This window comes from Cololabis saira, chromosome 22 (genome assembly GCF_033807715.1).
Source record: "Cololabis saira isolate AMF1-May2022 chromosome 22, fColSai1.1, whole genome shotgun sequence".
NCBI lineage: Eukaryota > Metazoa > Chordata > Actinopteri > Beloniformes > Belonidae > Cololabis > Cololabis saira.
In genome coordinates, this window is record NC_084608.1 from 33,596,114 (window position 1) to 33,611,327 (window position 15,214).

The window sequence follows — 15,214 nt, forward strand, 5'->3', positions numbered from 1 at the left end:
AGGGACCAGAGTCCTCACCAAGACTGGACCAGATAACTCCACTTTTTAGATAGAAATTTAATTTTGTGCTTTTGTATTTTTTTTTTTAATTAGATTCTCACTCTTTTGCAGTCGTTTAATTCTCTATTTAATGTTTCTTTTGAATCTTGAACATGACACTCATCTCACTCTTCAGGGCTTGAAACATCCAACACCGGTCCATGTTTCTGCTCCTCCATCCATGGATTGCAGTGCCCTCAGCTCAGAAAGGGAGCACGTTGTTCACCAGGAGCCAGCAGAACTTCTGCAGCTTGTTTCCTGCACCGACACTCAAAAGCAGCCCAGGCATCGCTGGATCGCCGTCTTCACACTCAAAATTGCTTCCTTCACTCCCAGCAGTTCTGGGGGAAGAAACTCTTTCCAACACGCGCTGGTTCCTGCCGACGTTCACTGAACTAAACTGCTCACCCGTTTAGTTTCTACTTTGGAGTCCAGACATTAGATGTTTTTAAAGTTTATTTTATTTAAGCTAATATGTCATGACTGGTAACGAAAGGTGGGAGATGGGATGTCCACCCTCTCCACATTCACAAATAGCAAAACCAACCCATTGATGCCTGAAGCTTCCCATTTGCCAAGACCTCTGCACCAACATGTCATTTAAAGTCTTTAAAATAATTATTAAAGTTACCCAATGTATTCAAAATGACAAAAAACATGTGGAAACTCATTTGATATAAAGTCTGCTCATTTCAGTCAGATAAAATTCAGACTAAGAAAACAAAAAAAAAAATCCTCCAATTCAGAGAAACCAAATAATTTCTAAAATTAGTAAACAAAAATAGTTTTAATTCAGAAACTTTTCCTTAAATAAAAAAAACCCCCACCTTCATACAAAACATTCACCATTAACTGAGGTTGGCAGGAAGCATTTATGGAGCAACAGATTTCAAAATAAAAGCTTAATTGTTCTGAGGATTCCAGAAATCCAGATTTCTACCTGAGTGGAACAGAGCAGGAACGTTGTGTACCACTGCATTGTAAACGACCGATTCGTTATGATTTTAACGTTTTTACTCCGATCAGCCACGACTCGTCTCGTGGCCGACTTAAAGCCGACGCCTTTCAGAGACAGAAAACCAGACAGTTTGCAGTTTTTGTCCATTTGTATCATCGTTTTATTTTGCCATCTCCAGTCATGTGACAAAGGCCTCGAGTGAACAAAAAGGTTGCAACTCAACCACCCCCCCCAACCCGATCGAGTCCCTCAAAGAAACACACACACACTGCATCCCACATCTCAGAGGACCCCTCTCTCCCCCTCACAAACACTCACTCACACACACACACCTCTTAAAACAAAATAGAACACTCTAGTATTTGGGGGATGGCCGGCGCAGCGGGACGACCCGCGACTGCCCGGCAGACCAGAGGTGTGAGCGCACAGGACCGTCACGCCCTCAAACTTCTACACAGACAAGAGACTGGCATCACGAGGGCAAATCACTGAAGTTGCTGTTCGTATGGGGAGGGGAAAAATAAAATACAATAAAATAAGGGGCAAAAAAAAACAAAACAAAGCTTCTCTTTTCTTGGGTTCACAATTTGGCATGCTGGGGTGGACCTCAAGTGCTAGCCACCACGAATCCAAGCGATCGGGAGGGAAATGGACCTCGTCGCACCCAATCCACCGAAGAACCAGAGCAACTGCATTCTGGGAAGCGGTTTGGCTGCAAGAGGGACGACCTACACCAGAATTCAGCATCTACCGGGGGAAACCCTCCCTCTCCCGCTGCTTTTAAACTCAAACTGAGCCCCCACCCCGCCCTCTAAAAGGCTATATTCATTCTAAAGAATATAAAAAAATAATCATACAAAAGCTGAATCCCGTTGTTATTTAAACATTCAGGAATGTGAGTGGCAAACCCAACACACGGAAGGCAAAAATAAGCAGGAATGAGCAACTGATCATTATTTTTGAAGTTGTTTTTATATAAAGTAGATTGTGATCAGGCAGAGGACCACGCAGCAAGCTGCAGTGGAACATTCCCAACAGTTATGGAAAAGAGAAACAAAAACAAAAAGGGGGGTGGGAAGGAGGGGGGGAGGGAGGGGGGTATTGATGAGAAATCACAACAGAATGATTGAGGTTGTCTGTGAATGCCGACGCTTTGGTGACAGAACCAATGAGAATGCAAGAGACTGGTTGTGGGTGGTGCTTGTTGCCTGGGCAGCAAAGTCCATCTCCCTATTTGCTGGCCAAGACCTTGGTAGCGACAGCACATTCCTCCCCCATGGCAGAAATCACGGTGACCTGCGGAGAGCGCACAACGTGTTCGAGTCAATCATCTGAAACTTTACACATGCAGCTCACGCTCCAACGCCCCCCCCACGGGACAAGTTTCTGCTCTAATTCAGGACTCAAACTCGGCGTCTGATTTACATCAAGATGCCGGGTCCGTCACAGAGCTCGGGGGAATTAGGAGCGTTGGTGGGGGGGGGCGGCCATCTACATTCAGAAATACCAACTTACCATGAATTCTTCACCCCCGTCAAACTTTGCCTCAATTTCCTTGCCGACTTCGCTTTCGGGGACACGCAGGTCCTCTCTGATGTCGCCGTTGTCGCTCATCAAGGACATGTAGTTTTCATTGATGTTAACCAGCTGGAGGAGGAAGTAAAAACAAACAAGACACGTTTAAACACAGGAATCAGCATCTTTTCTGCAAACCTGCAGAGCTACGAGCCCGGATGACGTTAATAAACCTTTACACCCGCCCAGAACACCCAACGCATTTAAACTGGCTTCCTGAGTGCAAAGTGAAAACGTTAAAATCAGGATTCAGTTTTAAAATGGGGTCCACATGGTAGAGAAGAGCTGTGACATCACAGGTTACCGTTTGACGCCTTTGTGGGCTGCCAACCAAAAGACCACGCCCTAATAGTGCAGAAATGTGTCGCTGCGCTGCAGACACAATCTTAGAGAAGGAGACTCCCCTTTCAGACCGGAGGCACCTTCATTTACTCAACTCTGCAACATCCACAGCTCAGGTGAGCTAAAACGTACGACCAAGATTATGGAAAAGCAACTGAGACAAACGCCTGCATTTCTCCCAGAGAAGAGGATTTGGCTGCTTTGAGATGCTAAAACCTCCACTGGATCCAGGAGTCGCCGGCTGAGGTTGAGCCGTTGGGGCATGTAGCGGGGCGGGGCCCGTATTCTGAAGCTGAGCAGGGCATCTGACATCTGCAACCATAGCAACCGTCTGTCATCTTACATCCTGACGCTCTTGCGCTGGAGCACGTTTACGGAGCATCCTTAGATGTGTGAGGCCGTCGGGCTTCCCGCTCTACTGCCTCAGTCTGGGGTTATGCTGAGGTGTTCACACTATGCAACTGACTGGTGACAGAGGATTACTCGATACGAGCCGCCGGCTGTTTAGTCAAAACAAAAGCTGCGAGGGGCACGGGATCTTCACGCCTTGACTTGTCGTTGAGTCGGGTCATCTCACCGGTAACCTGGATGGAGTTGACCAGATACTTGGCACGCCAAGATATCTGGAGGCTCAGCGACACGTCAGCAGGAATCTTATTTTGTTCTCAAAACACACACGACTGTGCTGACACTTCTGCAGCACCCAGCAACTCTGGCGTTGAACGTTATCTGACGAGAGCAGACATAGCTCGGAGTCAGACGTAGCTCGCGGCTCTACCCGGGTCCCACCCTGACCACGCCGAGCTGGGTGGCCCGCCGTCCAGAGTTACAGGTGAGGTTATCTGATTATTAATACGTCACACACCCATTTCTCTGCGTTTACGCTCAGGGCAGTCGGTCGAGACTAGTTTCACCCGTTTTAGTTCATTAAAAAGAACCATCAGGCCCAGGATGAACAGTTAAACGTACATGGCTTCGGTCTTCCTTGGGGGTTTGGATTAGACTTTTATTGCACTGCATTATTTCCCCTCACACTACGACTGAAGGTTCACGGTGACGGACAGTGAAAGGTATGACGAGCGACGTGCACGACTCAGGTGACATGGGGAACGTCGGGCGGAGCCATAAATCCAAGGACCGCCGGCGTCCTCCAGTCACCAGATCAGACAGGGAAACGTCCTCAGGATTACACAAGCAACCTCGTCACTAACTTCTGGTTCTTTCTTTCTTGTTTTAAAATGGTTAAATCAATACTTGGTAGCAGTAAACTGCACCACTGAGGGGAAACGCGATGCTTTCATGGCAGCTCACGTCCTAACACCACACTAAAGAATGTGTCGTTATTTTGCTGGACATAACTGAGACACTCCCTGTATTTGCTGACAACTCCTCCGCCTCGGCTGTGTAAGGGCGTCGGAGTGCAAACCACCGCTTTGAGATGCACAGACTCGTGTACTTGTGCCAAGGAAACAGCTGATCAGGCACCTCCAACGCCAGGGCTGCACCATATTACAACACAAATGCTTTAATGTATGGTGCTGAGGTCTGCTCTGCTGCTTAAACGTTGTTTTTTTTTAAATGCTCCTGCCTGTAAATGGCCCAAACATAAATGTTACATCCAGATTAGGGCTGAGGATGGATTAAAATATCAAGAATCGGTTCGAATCCGATTCTTAAGATTCAGAATCGATTATCACGATTCGATATTGATTTGGGTTACTGTTAATAAAACTGTTTTTTGAGATATTGCATGAATTATATGACTATGTAGTTATGCAACATACTAATACTAGTATTATACTGAGATTCAACAGCAAGTATTGCAGCTAATGATGCTCTAAGGACCAATCAGCTCCCAGAATGCTGATATAACTGCTTTCAGAAACATCGTGTGGGTCAAATTACCAAACAGATCCAGGGAGGAAACAGAGGACGAAAGAAATCGCTTTTATTTTTTCCCCATTTATGAGAATTTGGTTTTTAACATTTATGCAAATTTAACCCCAAGACAGTTTATAAAGCAAAGAAATAGACAATTTATGCAATTATAACTGAAAACTTTAATGTTTTCATACCTTTAAACATATTTAAAGGCAAAAACATGGCACCAGTTATTCTCGTGTCCAACAAAATATTCCTTTTTTGGGCATAAACAAAATTGTTTTGTTTTTTTAAATCGATCTTTAAACATATGAATCGATTTTTAGGAATTAATATGAGAAACGATTTAAAATCGGAGAATCGATCTTTTCAACACAGGCCTAATCCAGATATATATATAAATTCAAACTCTGCAACCATACTGAAAACGGCATCTTGGGTAGTAAGGCGCCACCCGACCGGTCAATTACATTTTTGACATTTAGACTGTACGCATGGCATTTGGAGTTACCAAGCACCGTTTATAAGTTATACACCCCTCCCACACGAGCACCAGCTCTCTCGGAGCCATGTCAGACTTCAACGGCATGGTCAAGAAAACAAATAGGACAGAGCGCTGTAACCAGCACAGGTGGCAGCGGTCACATGACCCCTCTAACAGAGTTTTAGGTTAGTGGTGGCTCCGGACCACACGTGTACCTGATAGTCTGTCCTCTTGATGGAGGGAACATCCATGTTGTGGGTGGAGGGGCACATATCTTCATACTTCTTGTTGGTGAAGATGTCGATACCAACCATGTTAACCTGCAGGGGGAGGCGGGGGTACGTTTATTACGGTAATGTGAAGTATCTTACAAACAGATGAACGTCCTTTTATCAGTGTGGTTCACAATTATGATACCTGAAAGGGAAAAGCAATGTGGATAGTGTTTTAACCACTTTAATTTGGCCCTGTGACTCATTTTAGACAGGTCCCACTTGAGATTGTAGTACCTCTAGGATCAGACTGCTATTTGGATAAAACATCTTTCTAGCCTGAACTAAGAACCACTTTCAGACTTCATAACCGTAAGACAATTAAATAAGTAATATTTCAAGGTTTAAAAGTTTAAATTTACCTTGGCGTGTCCGTGCTTGCCAGTCTTGGAGGTAGACATCTCCACAATTTTGCAGGGACGTCCCTTCAGCACCACATAGCCGTTCTTGCGCAGAGCAGAGCACTGCATCGGGTAAGTGGCGGAGGCGCCAGACTCACCAGTCGTGAAGTCAAGATCGGGATCTGCCATGGTGCGATGAGTCTGAGGCGCTGCGGAGACATCCAGAGACCATTTACCCACCGATCAACACCCAAGTACAGTATGAAATGACACCCACATTGGGCCAAATCAATGTGGGTGGGAAGTCTAAATGTCCCCTTTCCTTATTAAAACAATTACGCCCCGTTTACACGTAGCAATTCATTCGTTTACACGAAAACGAAGCTCAAAGTCGCCAAAAAGTATAATTTCTGAAAACTCCGGCCAAAGTGGAGATTTTCAAAAACTCTGTTTTCACGTTTGCATCTAAACAGAGGAAAACGGAGATTTAGGCTTCAGAACGTCACGTTATGCAACAGAAACGTCACTAGCGTCATGTGTGTGACCTGTGTTTACAATTAGTTTGGCCACCGTCAATATTTTCTTGTATTTTACCTGTTTTATATTCTAAAGTCACTCCAAACGAAAGACTCTCATTCCGTCTTGGAAGTAAAGCCTGAATTATGGTCCCACGTTAAATCGACGCAGAGCCTACGGCGTAGGGTACGCGGCGATGCGCGCCGTACGGTGTGCGTCGCCGCGTACCCTACGCCGTAGGTTCTGCGTTGGTGTAACGCGGAACCATAAATCAGCCTTAACTGGAAGTTACACGTGTCATTTGTTGATGTTTTTTCCAGGATTCTGATTGGGTGGCATGACGTTAACAGCGTATTTATGCGGGTCCGTGTAAACGAAGAGATTTGGAAAACGATCTTGTGTAAACGATGGAATTTTTCAAAACGTAGAGGGGGAAATATCCGTTTTTGTAAATACCCGGCTATGTGTAAACGGGGCCTGAATTAAAGTCCTCAGTCCTGTCCCAGAGATTAGTTTAGGTCTGAATTAAAGTCCTTAGTCCTGTCCCAGAGATTAGTTTAGGTCTGAATTAAAGTCCTGAGTCCTGTCCTGGAGATTAGTTTGGGTCTGAATTAAAGTCCAGAGTCCTGTCCCGGACATTAGTTTGGGTTTGGTCTGAATTAAAGTAGTCAGTCCTGTCCTGGAAATTAATTTGAGTTTGGTCTGAATTAAAGTCCTGAGTCCTGTCATAGAGATTAGTTTAGGTCTGAATTAAAGTCCTGTCCTGGAGATTAGTTTAGGTCTGAATTAAAGTCCTGTCCTGGAGATTAGTTTAGGTCTGAATTAAAGTCCTTAGTCCTGGAGATTAGTTTAGGTCTGAATTAAAGTCCTTAGTCCTGTCCTGGAGATTAGTTTAGGTCTGAATTAAAGTCCTTAGTCCTGTCCTGGAGATTAGTTTAGGTCTGAATTAAAGTCGTCAGTCCTGTCATGGAGATTAGTTTGGGTTTGGTCTGAATTAGTTTAAGTCTGAGTTGTACTCAGTCCTGTCCTGGAAATTAGTTTGAGTTTGGTCTGAATTAAAGTAGTCAGACTTGTCCCAGACATTAGTTTAGGTCTGAATTAAAGTCCTCAGTCCTGTCCCAGAGATTAGTTTAGGTCTGAATTAAAGTCCTTAGTCCTGTCCCAGAGATTAGTTTAGGTCTGAATTAAAGTCCTCAATCCAAATCCCAGAAATTAATTTGAGTTTGGTCTGAATTTAAGTCCTTAGTCCTGTCCCAGGGATTAGTTTGGGTTTGGTCTGAATTAGTTTAAGTCTGAGTTGTTCTCAGTCCTGTCCCAGAGATTAGTTTGGGTCTGAATGGAGCCAGAACCACGAGGCTCCGCCGCAGCTCCACCTCAACATCGCAGTTACCCACCGCTGCGCTAAAGGACCATGTTAGAGCCATCACGTCTGCTTTAACACAGATAAATAAATATATTAACGCTGATCCAGTTAGCCGGCCTTCAGTGCACAGCAGCACCGGCCGGCTGCTAAAAAAAAGCCCAAGACTATTAATTGACCGCGGCCGTGCCGCCAAATACAGCGCATTACGAGCAAAAGCGTGTTTTTGGTGGGTTTTGGGGCGGCTACCACGCGGCCTGCGGGCTGGAAACGTGCTGCTAGCTTAGCCGCGGCTAATGCTGCTGTCGCCCATTCAGCCGGAGGCCGCGTGTCCCGAGCCCGAGCCCGGCGGAGCAGCGGCCCGGCCCGGCGGCCCGCCGCCCCGCCGACCGACCCACGCTCCCCCCGCCGGCCCTCGGAGCTGCGCCGGCCCGGGTCGAGAGCGATGCCGCGGTCGGCTCGCTCCCCGGAGGCAGAAACACGCGCCATGCCACACTTACCTTCCGAGAAAAAGAGGACCGAGAGTGCGCATGCGCGACCAACTTTACTGCAGCATCCGCGGAGGGGGCGGGGGGGGGGTGTGTTCCGGTGGGGGAGAGGCAGACAGGGTTGCCATCATGGACATAAATACGCCCCATGGAGCTGCTGCTATACGTCAACGACGCCGCCATATTGGATGTGGCAAGACTGCGCTGTAAACCTATGGAGAATTTTTTGTGCCAAAATTAACTAAATAAATACATCATTAATTAATTAAAATGGGAATGAAATATATCATTAATTAATTAAATGTGTCATTAATTAATTAAAATTAGAATGAAATATGCCATTCATTAATTAATTAAATGCTGAAATAATAAATATATATTTTTACTTAAAATAAATTGTATTTTAATTAATTAATGACATATTTCATTCTAATTTTAATTAATTCATGACACATTTAATTAATTAATGATATATTTCATTCCCATTTTAATTAATTAATGATGTATTTATTTAGTTAATTTTGGCACAAAAAATCCTCTATATAAACCAGTGGTCCTCAACCTTTTTTCAGTGATGTACCCCCTGTGAAATATTTTTTCAGCCAAGTACCCCCTAACAAGCGCAAAGCACTTTTGGTTGTAAAAAAAAAAGACCTAAAACAGAGCACTGTGCCATCAGTAACTGATTTATTAAACATAAAAATATTGCTGCTATGCTTCAACCACGACTCCATCGTTGGTCCAAGTGATTGACAGGTGAAGCCAGGTGATTGACAGGTTAGGTGGAACCATCCTGGTGTGGGGGATACTCTGGGGTTTTAGGATAATAAGTTGCCTACTCCTGAAGATAAAATTCATTTTATGAATTTAGACTTATATTTTCCTCAATTATTTATGAAATATTTATTTTTAGTGGTTCCTTCACGAGTGCCTTCACGTACCCCCAGGGGTACGCGTACCCCCATTTGAGAACCACTACTGTAAACTAATACAAGTAAATTGACTTATTTTCATAAAGTGCCTTTCTACAAAGAAATGTACGTTTTACGTCTCATTTATTCATTCACACACGCACCAATATACTTGGGAAACAGTTAGGCACCAAATATAATATATTTAATTTTTTCAGATTGCAAAAATAAGAATTTTATTGATCCCACATAGGAGTAATTCATGTTATATCAGCTATAGAGAACAAGGTGGGTAGTGCCAAAAAACAATTTATATCCCCCCTCACAAAAATAAGAAAAATAGAGAAACATATTTTCTCATCAACAAAACAAATTTTAATTTAACATATTTGAACCATTTTTCAGACAATAAAATAACTGAAAAAAATCTTTAAAAAGGTTCAAATATGTTATTTTGTTACTTGAAAAATTTAAAATATGTTTATGTTAAATATGCTTTGTTGATGAGAAAATATGTTTCTCTATTTTTCTTATTTTTGTGAGGGGGGATATATATTGTTTTTCAGCACTACCTTGTTCTCTATAGCTGATATAACATGAATTACTCCTATGTGGGATCAAAAAAGTTCTTATTTTTGCCATATGAGAAAATTAAATATATTATATTTGGTGCTTAACTGTTTCCCAAGTATATTAGTGCGTCTGTGAATAAATAAACGAGACGTAAAACGTAAATTTCTTTATAGAAAGGCGCTTTATGAAAATAAGTCCATTTACTTGTATTAGTTTACAGCGCAGTCTTGCCACATCCAATATGGCGGCGACGTTGACGTATCGATCGCAGCAGCTCCATGGGGCGGATACGGATAAAGGTCTATGGTTGCCATGTCTGAGGCAGACACGCACACGGAGGCTGCGTCCGAAATCCCATACTTCCACCCTAATGAGTAGCAAAAACATTCAGCAGTTATCTTAAATGGCCAATTTCACCCAAAGCAAAATAAATTCAGTTTAAAATAATAAACAATATTTATCCTGCTGCTGAAACCCTAAGGAGAAGGTTCAATTTCGAAGTAGATCCTTGTGTATTTTGAATGACAGAAACAATTGAACACTTATTCTTTTCTTGTTCGGTCACAATGCTTTTTTGGCAAGATTTTTATTGCTGGTTAAATATTGGGATCAACAACTGTTTGTTTAGCAAGTTTCAGGTCATGATTTATATGGATGGTCTGTCAAAGACGGGAGTGGAACTCTGTACAAGCCCTCTGGGCTTTGTTCCCTCCTTGCACTATTTTTTTTAAAAATTGTGCTAAATAAATAAATACAAATACAAAAAAGAAGGTCTCCAAGATGGTGAACATAATTCTCATTATGGGAAAATATCATATACATAAAATAAATGGAAAAACAGCAAACCCTCCATAGTCTGTTTTAAAAATGAAATAAAAAATTATATAACATCCATAAAGGTACAACCAGAAGAAAATCAGTCTACCGTATAAATGATTTATATGAAACCATGTCAAAGTCTCTTGCTCTTGTTACAATCTTGTGGGTTTTTTTTTTGTTTTTTTTTTTTAATATGCTTAAGCACTTTTGTTGAAATGTTAACCCCTATGAAAGGCAGAAAGGCCCCACAAGGCCCTCCAACTTGGGTCTAAAAACCAAACAACTCTAACAGTTAGTTGGAGATGAGACGTACATAGAGACCCCTCCCCACTGTAAACTGAACTCAAACAGGTTTACTCTCTGACCACCCGTCCTGGAGGAGACTCCGTTGAAGTCCAGCCTCCAGATGTGATGAAGAGTCGTACAACGAGGACGTAGAAATGTTCCATCTGATTTATGAGACTCAGATGATGATGTTGAACCGTTTCTGAAGGACAGCAGCTAGAAGGTGCAGCGCAAAGAATCAAAAAAATTTAGATTAAATATAAATATAAAAACAAGTCTAGCGTATTGTTGATCTACTCCAGATGGGTGTGAAGGTGTGAATTCCTGCATGAACTACTGCATGAACTACTACATGAACTACTGCATGAACTACTACATGAATTACTACATGAACTACTACATGAACTACTACATGAACTCCTGCATGAACTACTGCATGAACTACTACATGAACTACTACATGAACTACTACATGAACTACTACATGAACTACTACACGAACTACTACATGAACTACTACATGAACTACTGCATGAACTACTGCATGAACTACTGCATGAACTACTGCATGAACTACTACATGAACTACTGCATGAACTACTACATGAACTACTACATGAACTACTACATGAACTACTACATGAACTACTACATGAACTACTACATGAACTACTACATGAACTACTGCATGAACTACTACATGAACTACATTAACTACTACATGAACTACTACATGAACTACTACATGAACTCCTGCATGAACTACTACATGAACTACTACATGAACTACTACATGAACTACTGCATGAACTACTACATGAATACTACATGAACTACTACATGAACTACTACATGAACTACTACATGAATACTACATGAACTACTGCATGAACTACTACATGAACTACTACATGAATACTACATGAACTACTGCATGAACTACTACATGAATACTACATGAACTACTACATGAACTACTACATGAACTACTACATGAACTACTACATGAATACTACATGAACTACTACATGAACTACTACATGAACTACTGCATGAACTACTACATGAACTACTACATGAATACTACATGAACTACTGCATGAACTACTACATGAATACTACATGAACTACTACATGAACTACTACATGAACTACTGCATGAACTACTACATGAACTACTGCATGAACTACTACATGAACTACTGCATGAACTACTACATGAACTACTACATGAACTACTGCATGAACTACTACATGAACTACTACATGAACTACTACATGAACTACTACATGAACTACATTAACTACTACATGAACTACTACATGAACTACATTAACTACTACATGAACTACTACATGAACTCCTGCATGAACTACTACATGAACTACTACATGAACTACATTAACTACTACATGAACTACTACATGAACTACATTAACTACTACATGAACTACTACATGAACTCCTGCATGAACTACTACATGAACTACTGCATGAACTACTACATGAATACTACATGAACTACTACATGAACTACTACATGAACTATTACATGAATACTACATGAACTACTACATGAACTACTACATGAACTACTACATGAACTACTGCATGAACTACTACATGAACTACTACATGAACTACTGCATGGACTACTACATGAACTACTACATGAACTACTGCATGAACTACTACATGAATACTACACGAACTACTACATGAACTACTGCATGAACTACTGCATGAACTACTACATGAACTACTACATGAACTACTGCATGAACTACTACATGAATACTACATGAATACTGCATGAACTACTACATGAACTACTACATGAACTACTACATGAACTACTACATGAATACTAAAGGAACTACTACATGAACTACTGCATGAACTACTACATGAACTACTGCATGAATACTGCATGAACTACTACATGAACTACTACATGAACTACTACATGAACTACTACATGAATACTACATGAACTACTACATGAACTACTGCATGAACTACTACATGAACTACTGCATGAATACTGCATGAACTACTACATGAACTACTGCATGAACTACTACATGAACTACTACATGAACTACTGCATGAACTACTACATGAATACTACATGAACTACTACATGAACTACTGCATGAACTACTGCATGAACTACTAAATGAACTACTACATGAACTACTACATGAACAACTACATGAACTACTACACGAAATACTACATGAACTACATGAATACTACATGAATACTACATGAACTACTGCATGAACTACTACATGAACTACTACATGAACTACTACATGAACAACTACATGAACTACTACATGAACTCCTGCATGAACTACTACATGAACTACTACATGAACTACTACATGAACTACTACATGAACTACTACATGAACTACTGCATGAACTACTGCATGAACTACTGCATGAACTACTACATGAACTACTACATGAACTATTACATGAACTACTACATGAACTACTACATGAACTACTACATGAACTACTACATGAACTACTACATGAACTACTGCATGAACTATTACATGAACTACTACATGAACTACTACATGAACTACTAAATGAACTACTACATGAACTACTACATGAACTACTGCATGAACTACTGCATGAACTACTACATGAACTACTACATGAACAACTACATGAACTACTACACGAAATACTACATGAACTACATGAATACTACATGAATACTACATGAACTACTGCATGAACTACTACATGAACTACTACATGAACTACTACATGAACAACTACATGAACTACTACATGAACTCCTGCATGAACTACTGCATGAGCTACTACATGAACTACTACATGAACTACTACATGAACAACTACATGAACTACTACACGAAATACTACATGAACTACATGAATACTACATGAATACTACATGAACTACTGCATGAACTACTACATGAACTACTACATGAACTACTACATGAACAACTACATGAACTACTACATGAACTCCTGCATGAACTACTACATGAACTACTACATGAACTACTACATGAACTACTACATGAACTACTGCATGAACTACTGCATGAACTACTGCATGAACTACTACATGAACTACTACATGAACTATTACATGAACTACTACATGAACTACTACATGAACTACTACATGAACTACTACATGAACTACTGCATGAACTATTACATGAACTACTACATGAACTACTGCATGAACTACTACATGAACTACTACATGAACTACTACATGAACTACTGCATGAACTATTACATGAACTACTACATGAACTACTACATGAAATACTACATGAATACTACATGAACTACTGCATGAACTACTACATGAACTACTGCATGAACTACTGCATGAACTACTGCATGAACTACTGCATGAACTACTATATGAACTACTGCATGAACTACTGCATGAACTACTGCATGAACTACTGCATGAACTACTGCATGAACTACTATATGAACTACTGCATGAACTACTGCATGAACTACTGCATGAACTACTGCATGAACTACTGCATGAACTACTATATGAACTACTGCATGAACTACTGCATGAACTACTGCATGAACTACTGCATGAACTACTGCATGAACTACTGCATGAACTACTGCATGAACTACTGCATGAACTACTATATGAACTACTGCATGAACTACTACATGAACTACTGCATGAACTACTGCATGAACTACTACATGAACTACTACATGAACTATTACATGAACTACTACATGAACTACTACATGAACTACTACATGAACTACTACATGAACTACTGCATGAACTACTGCATGAACTACTGCATGAACTACTATATGAACTACTGCATGAACTACTACATGAACTACTGCATGAACTACTGCATGAACTACTACATGAACTACTACATGAACTATTACATGAACTACTACATGAACTACTACATGAACTACTACATGAACTACTACATGAACTACTACATGAACTACTGCATGAACTACTGCATGAACTACTATATGAACTACTACATGAACTACTACATGAACTACTGCATGAACTATTACATGAACTACTACATGAACTACTACATGAACTACATGAACTACTACATGAACTACTACATGAACTACATGAACTACTACATGAACTACTACATTAATACTACATGAACTACTACATGAACTACTACATGAACTACTACATGAACTACTACATGAACTACTGCATGAACTACTACATGAACTACTGCATGAACTACTGCATGAACTACTACATGAACTACTGCATGAACTACTACATGAACTACTACATGAACTACTACATGAACTACTGCATGAA

At 40.9% G+C, this 15,214-nt stretch overlaps 1 protein-coding gene across 1 annotated transcript; it reads right to left on the reverse strand.

Moving 5' to 3' along the window:
* Positions 1–1,950: 1,950 nt before the first annotated feature.
* eif5a (eukaryotic translation initiation factor 5A) lies at positions 1,951–8,331 on the reverse strand. The gene is made up of 5 exons (XM_061713290.1): positions 8,269–8,331; positions 5,914–6,101; positions 5,495–5,599; positions 2,513–2,644; positions 1,951–2,293 (listed from the first exon to the last, which is right to left on the reverse strand). Exons 2-5 carry the CDS (start codon positions 6,079–6,081, stop codon positions 2,228–2,230), a joined length of 471 nt encoding a protein of 156 aa, XP_061569274.1. The 5' UTR covers positions 6,082–6,101; positions 8,269–8,331; the 3' UTR covers positions 1,951–2,227.
* Positions 8,332–15,214: the final 6,883 nt, after the last annotated feature.